At 44.1% G+C, this 6,660-nt stretch overlaps 1 protein-coding gene across 1 annotated transcript; it reads left to right on the top strand.

Annotated features, from left to right (window-relative positions):
• The first annotated feature begins 1,196 nt into the window (after positions 1-1,196).
• LOC114026352 (ELAV-like protein 2) lies at positions 1,197-3,428 on the top strand. The gene is made up of 2 exons (XM_027840035.1): positions 1,197-1,237; positions 2,015-3,428. Exons 1-2 carry the CDS (start codon positions 1,197-1,199, stop codon positions 3,426-3,428), a joined length of 1,455 nt encoding a protein of 484 aa, XP_027695836.1.
• Positions 3,429-6,660: the final 3,232 nt, after the last annotated feature.

Below are 6,660 nucleotides of genomic sequence, written 5' to 3'. Positions count from 1 at the left end.
CCTTCACAACATGACTAATGTGGAAATGTCTAACAGGATTGTACATGTATTGCCTATATCAGATTGCATGCTGTCTTGGGGAGGGGGGGAGGGAAAGGAGAAAAAAATTTAGAACTGAAATCTTATAAAAGTGAATGTTGAAAACTATCTTTACATGTAATTGGAAAAAATAAAATGTATTAAGTGGGAGGAAAAAATAAAGTGCAGGTCTGACCGTATCACACGCAGGCTCAATAAATTAAAAAAAAAAAAGTAGTGCTGGGGAATGGTACGTGATGAGGTATGCTTATGAAGCCAGGAGATCGATTTGTTTTGCTTCACTGTACTTATTTGGTATGAAAGGTTCTGTGGGAGGGAGTCTTTAGGAAGCCACAGCAATAAGAAAAACAATAAAAGCTATTTATTTTTTAAAAGTTGTATCCATGTTTTGTTTTGTTTTTTGTTTTTTTTTTTTTCCTTTTGGAGTTCACTTGGGACTTGCTAGATCGTTTCCTGCTTTTGCAAATATTACTTTGCCAAGTGGCTAACTTTTTTATAATTGCATGCACAATTACTTGGTCGCCCCTTTGCTTAGTGTAATTGTTGAGGGAGAACAATTTCCCTCCAATAATTCGACGCCCGCCAGTTGCAGGTCTAAGCTGAAGAAAGTTTTCCCGCCTAAGAGGCCCCAGGGCCCTGGCCCCTCCCCCAGGCGAGACCCTTTCAGCCCTGCCCACTTACCCCCCCACCTCTGCCCTCTGCCCCCTGCTCTCTGCCCTCTGCCCCCCGTGGCGCCACGACGTGCCCTCGCGACGTGCCCTCACGACGTGCCCTCGCGACGTGCCCTCACGACGTGCCCTCGCGACGTGCCCTCACGACGTGCCCTCGCGACGTGCCCTGGCCTATGTTGCAGCAACTGTTGCCAAGCTCACGCACACAGGGGTCGCCTTTGTTCTCTATTCTCGCGTAACTGCGTGGCCCCGCCCCCTGGCCCCACCCTTGGTTCTATTAAGGCTACGGGGCGCGCCGCTGCCTTACTCCCCTGTTGGCGTCTTGGGAGCCGCACATGCAGGCCGCCTCTCCTGCACACGTGCTCTCAGGTCGCTGGACTTGGGCCTGCTGCCCTGGCGATTTCTAGAGCCTTACAGCAGTCCGCCAGTCTGGCGGTTCAGCCTCATTTAGCCTGGGTGCTGTAGATACAGCCAAGCCCTGAGAAAATGCATCTGAAGAACCTTCCGACCGCGGAGCCGGAGGTGACCGGCAGCCTCAGTACCTCCTCCAATAACCCCAATGAGACAAACGGCACCGCCGAATCCACTAGTAACGCGCACACTTCCTACAGCGCCGGGTTCGCTACCAACTGGCCCACCTCCGTCACGGGACCGACCACCAGCGGCCACACAAGCAACGGCGTAGGGCACACAGACAATGTTTTTGGGCCCGCCAACAACGGGCCCTCTGGCAATGGTCCGAGCACTTTCCCTCCCGCTGCGGGTGGCCATACACAGGTCCAAAGCCAGACCCCACCTTTGCAGCTGCCCCTGTGCCAGATGCCCCTGGCCCCTTCCCCTATGCTAGCCGCCAATGCGACCCATGCCTCTGCCCAGGCTCAGGCTCAGGCCCCGGTCCCCGCCTTGGCTGCTAATCTGACCCATGCCTCTGCCCAGACTTCGGCTGAGGCCCTGGTCCCCGCCTTGGCTGCTAAACTGACCCATGCCTCTGCCCAGACTTCGGCTCAGGCCCTGGTCCCCGCCTTGGCTGCAAATCTGACCCATGCCTCTACGCAGGCTCCGGCTCCGCCCCTGGCCTCTGCCTTGGGTATTAATCTGACACATGCCTCTGCCCAGGCTCCGGCTCTGGCCCCTACCCTAGCAGCTACTCTGACCCAGGCTCCAGTTCCCACTCTGGCAGCTAGTCATGCCTCTACCCAGGCTCCAGCCCCAGTCCCAGCCCTAGCTGCCACTATGACCCATGCCCGGGCTTGGGACCCCACCCTGGCTGCTAATCTGACCCTTGGCCTTGGGGTCCCCATTCGTGCACCTGTGCTGTCTCGGGTTCCAGCCCCTACCTTGGATCCTGTTCCTGTCCGGGCTCTGGCTCCTGCTCCAGCTCCAGCTCCTGTCCCGGCTCCAGCTCCTGTCCCGGCTCCAGCTCCTGTCCCGGCTCCAGCTCCTGTTCCGGCTCCAGCTCCTGTCCCGGCTCCAGGCTTTGCCGTTGCTGAGCCTCCAGTCCTTGACCAGACCCGTGCTCCAGCCTCTGCCCGCTATCCTGGTCTGGCTCCTACCTTTTCTCGGCCTCCTCTTCCTTTCTCTTCCCTTTCTCGAGCCCGCCTGGGTGCTCGGGCCCAGACTCCTGCTGGGGCTTCAGTCCAGTCCCAAGCAGCAGCTGTAGCTACTCCTGAGCCCCAGCCTACTATTACTGATGCTGCTGCAGTGGAAGGTGCCTCTTCCTCCTCAGGGGCTGCAGAGGGGACCTTGACAGCTTCCTGTAAACCCAAGACCAATCTGATCGTCAATTACCTGCCACAGAGCATGACCCAAGAGGAGTTCCGCAGCCTGTTCGCCAGTGTGGGTAAGATCCGGTCTTACAGATTAATGAGGGACAAGATGACCGGCCAGAGCCTAGGCTATGGCTTTATTAACTATGTGGACCCCAGGGATGCAGAAAAAGCTGTCTGCTTGCTGAACAGGCATCAGTGCCCCCCCAAAACCATTAAGGTAGCCTATTGTAGGCCCCATTCATCCTCCATCCAAGATGCCAATCTCTACATCAGTGGCCTGCCTAAGGATATGACAGAGAAGGAGCTAGAACAGCTCTTCTCTCCCTTTGGGCACATCGTAGCATCAAGAATCCTGAGAGACAGGGTTAGTGGGGCCTCCTGGGGTGTGGGCTTCATCCGCTTTAATATGAAATCAGAGGCTGAGGAAGCCATCAAGGCCCTCAATGGCCAGAAGCCCTGCAGTATGGTGGAGCCCCTCACGGTTAAGTTTGCTCATCACCAGACCCAGAAGACCCCTCAGAGCCTGCTGGGTCAGCCTCCCCAGCACTACCAGGGGCCGCTACAGCCTCAGACCTTGAGAATGGGGCCAGACAATTTGTTCAACATGACCTGTGGAGTCCAGCACTTCTCACCCTCCTCTTTTGGTATGACCAGCCTGGTCACCTTCCCAGGCTACACCAACAATGGCAGTGGCTGGTGTATCTTTGTCTATAACTTATCCCCTGAATCTGATGAGAGTGTCCTTTGGCAGCTTTTCGGGCCCTTTGGAGCAGTGAACAGCGTCAAGATCATCCGAGATGTCAACACCAATAAGTGCAAAGGTTTTGGCTTCGTCACTATGACCAGCTATGATGAAGCAGCCTTGGCTATCGCCTTTCTGAATGGTTACCGCCTTGGTGGGCGTGTGTTGCAGGTTTCCTTTAAGACCAACAAAATTCACAAGGCTTGAATTGTGCAAAGCCAAAAAGAGTACGCTAAGAAGCAGGAAAAAAGGAGAAGAAACTTTGTACCATTTGTCACCAGTGGACTTTGTAAACCAGTTTTACCTTGATTAGTTTGCAAAATTTTAAAAGTGTTGGCGGTCTTGAAGTTGATCTGGAAAAGGGTTTTATCCTGCTTAGAAAAATACAAAATAGCACACTTGACATGCGTGGAGTTTTTTTTAATAGTTGTTAGTTACAGAATGTCTAGATAACAGTGAAGAGGGGGTTTTGCCTGTCTAGCAAAACGTACTGCTACCTTCTTTGTGAGTCTTTTATGATGATTCTTCATATATTTGAGAGAGGAGGGGAAAGGGAATCTCTATAAAAAAACACACAAACAACCCAAACCGGGTGGTTTGGGTTTTTTGTTTGTTTGTTTGTTTGGCAGTATTTTGTTTAAGCAATGGAATTAAAAGAGAAAATAAAATTTCTCTTTTTCTTTTTCTTTTCCAAACAGTAATCCAGTTGAATTGACAGTCCTTCACACCCTCTTCCAAATTAAACAGGAACAGGCAAAACTGGAAAGAAACTTGCAATTTTTTTTTCATTTTTCTTTGATATTATATCTTTTAGGGGGTCAAAGGAGATATCCAATGACTGGAACAATTTAAGAATGACACTAAGGTTATCGCTAAATATTTGCTGGAATGGGTTTTTCTAGCAAAATCTGTTTTTCTAAAAATAGGATTTTTATAAGAGAATCTGGAGAAAAAGATTTTGACTAGTTAATAATGGGGAAAATGAACAACCACCAAATTCATAATATACTGGTAACTTTGCTGGATTGGTAAACTTTTTTGGAAGGTTTTTTTTTCTTTGATTGATAACCCTTTTCTTCGCAAATGAAAGAGCAATAATCAAAATTGGAAAGAAAGTTGAACTTTTTTTTTTTTATATATATGTTGTCTTCTTTTAGAGGGTCAGGGGACAGATGCCTGATGACAGGAAGTTTAATGCTAATGAATGATGCTAAAGTTTTTGCTAAATATTGGTCAAAATGGGTTTTTCTGGCAAATAATTTTTCTAAAAATAGGATTTTTATAAGAGAATCTGGATAAAGAGATTTTGCCTGGCTAATAAAGGGGAAAATGAACAACTCAGATTCATAATACACTGGTAACTTTGCTGAGATCAAGATTTGTTTTTAAGCTAGATTGGTTAAAAAAAAAATTGAAGGTTTTTCCCTTTTCAGAACAGTGATCCAGCTTCTCTTCCCAAATTAAAGAGCACTAATCAAAATTTAAAAGAAAGTTCAGTTTCTTTCTTCCATTTTTCTTTTATATCATGTCTTCTTTTAGGGGGTCGGGGGAGATGCCTGATAACAGGAACAATTTGATGCTAATGAACAATGCTAAACTTTTTGCGAAATATTTGCCAAAACGGGTTTTTCTGGCAAAGAATTTTTCTAAAAATGGGATTTTTGCAAAAGAATCTGGATAAAAAGTTTTTGGCTAATAGAGGAAGAAATAAACAACTATTGAGTTCATAATACACTGATGACTTTGCAGAGATCAAGAGAATGTTTTTAAACTGAATTGGTAATTTTTTTTAAGGATAGGTACTTTTTTTTAAGGATGTTTATAAAGAGATGATAAATCTTTTTGCAGCATGTAACAGGAATTTTAAAAAGGTATGTTAACTACTTACCACAAGGGGGGGGGGTTTCTACCCCTGAATACCCCAATTCCTTTTATTAAAGAAAAGATTATTTTCCTTTCAAGCCATCAGTTTGGGATCTCTGCAAAACAAGCTAAAATATAATATTTTTTTTGGTCAGAAACTTCCTAATTTAGAAGGAAGGTATACTGTAAAATGATTTATGTATCGCAGAATTATAGTACTGTGTGGTAAGGGAAATGGGTTTAGGAAATGTACTGTGTTTATGAAAGAAGAGAAAAAAGATTTGATTTAAAGTTTAAGGAATTTTGAATTGATTTCACCTACTGGGATGGCATTGGGCCATGTGGGTACATTTGAAGTGGGATTTTTCAGTTTTTGCTTGCTTTAATCACTTACTGGGTGATATGAAAAGTACATATGCATGAGTAATAATCAAAGGTAGCTGTTTTATTTAATTGTTCATTTAAACTGTGGGAAGAAGTACATTTCTTTATCTGTGTCATGTAGACATGAGATTTTTTTTTCACTTAAACCCTTTTCCTTTTAAGAATTTCCTTTGAATTTTGTGGGTATATTTCTAAAAAGGATTGTATTATTATTTATATTTAAGCGACAGAGCTCAAAGTTGTGTTGAAATATCATTTAATTTATTCCCATGCTTGTTAAAATGTTTTCTCACTGCACAATGTGAAAAAAGAAAGATGGATATATTTTTTTAATTTTTAAATTTTTTTGGGATTTGACTTTTATTTTAATGTTATTCAGACTGAGGAGAAACAAACACAAAAAGCAGAATTTAAGGGAATAGACTTTTTTATTTTAGTAAATTCTTTGTATGGGGCTATGTTTTTCAAACTGAAGAGAAGCGCCTTCTTTTGCCTGGGTAACAGAAGCAGTTATTAGCTATGGATAATTTAGTTGATAGTTGAATTGAGAATATTGGATAGAATACATTTAGACTTAATGGCAATAAAATGGTTTGGTGTTTATTAAAGGATAAATTTGTCTTTTTCATTTCTTCAGATAGCTGCATCTTTGGGTGTTTTTCATTGCTTTTGGTTCTTTTTTTTTCTTTGTTGTTTTTTTTTTTTAATATTAGTTTCTATGATTTGTTTTTCTCTCTGCCCCCACCACTTCTGTTTTGGAAGGATCTTCATCAGTGGGATCTCAATTACAATAAATCAAAACAAGCAAACAAAAAACAAAGGGACAGCTAGGTGGTTTACTAGCTAGCTGTGTGACCCTGGGCAAGTCCCCCTCCTCTTCTCTTTTTCTCTGACCTTGCATTTTAAAAATATCATGAAAACTATTCTAATATACTTGATTTCCTTTATAATCCTGCATATTTTATTTTATGTATTTAAAAACATATTGCTGAAAGGTGATCATAAGTTTTTTCAGACTGCCAAAGAGGTCCATAACACAAAAAAGTTTAAGAATCCTCAGTCTAATAGACAGCTAGTTAATGGAGCACTGGACCTAGAGTTAGCAAGATCTGAATTCAAATCCTACCTCAGACACCTATTAGCTGTCTGACTCTGGCAAGTCACTTAACCTCTCTCAGCCTGTTTTCTCATC

The sequence above is a fragment of the Vombatus ursinus genome, unplaced genomic scaffold, assembly GCF_900497805.2.
Source record: "Vombatus ursinus unplaced genomic scaffold, bare-nosed wombat genome assembly UNPS02004691.1, whole genome shotgun sequence".
NCBI classification, from domain to species: Eukaryota; Metazoa; Chordata; class Mammalia; order Diprotodontia; family Vombatidae; genus Vombatus; species Vombatus ursinus.
This window is presented reverse-complemented; position numbering and strand designations above follow the sequence as displayed.

Coding starts and splice junctions, on each gene's coding strand:
- LOC114026352 (XM_027840035.1), top strand. CDS start 1,197: ATGCATCTGAAGAACCTTCCGACCGCGGAGCCGGAGGTGAC. Junction 1,238..2,014: donor ACCGCGGAGCCGGAGGTGAC/CGGCAGCCTCAG, acceptor GGTCCCCATTCG/TGCACCTGTGCTGTCTCGGG.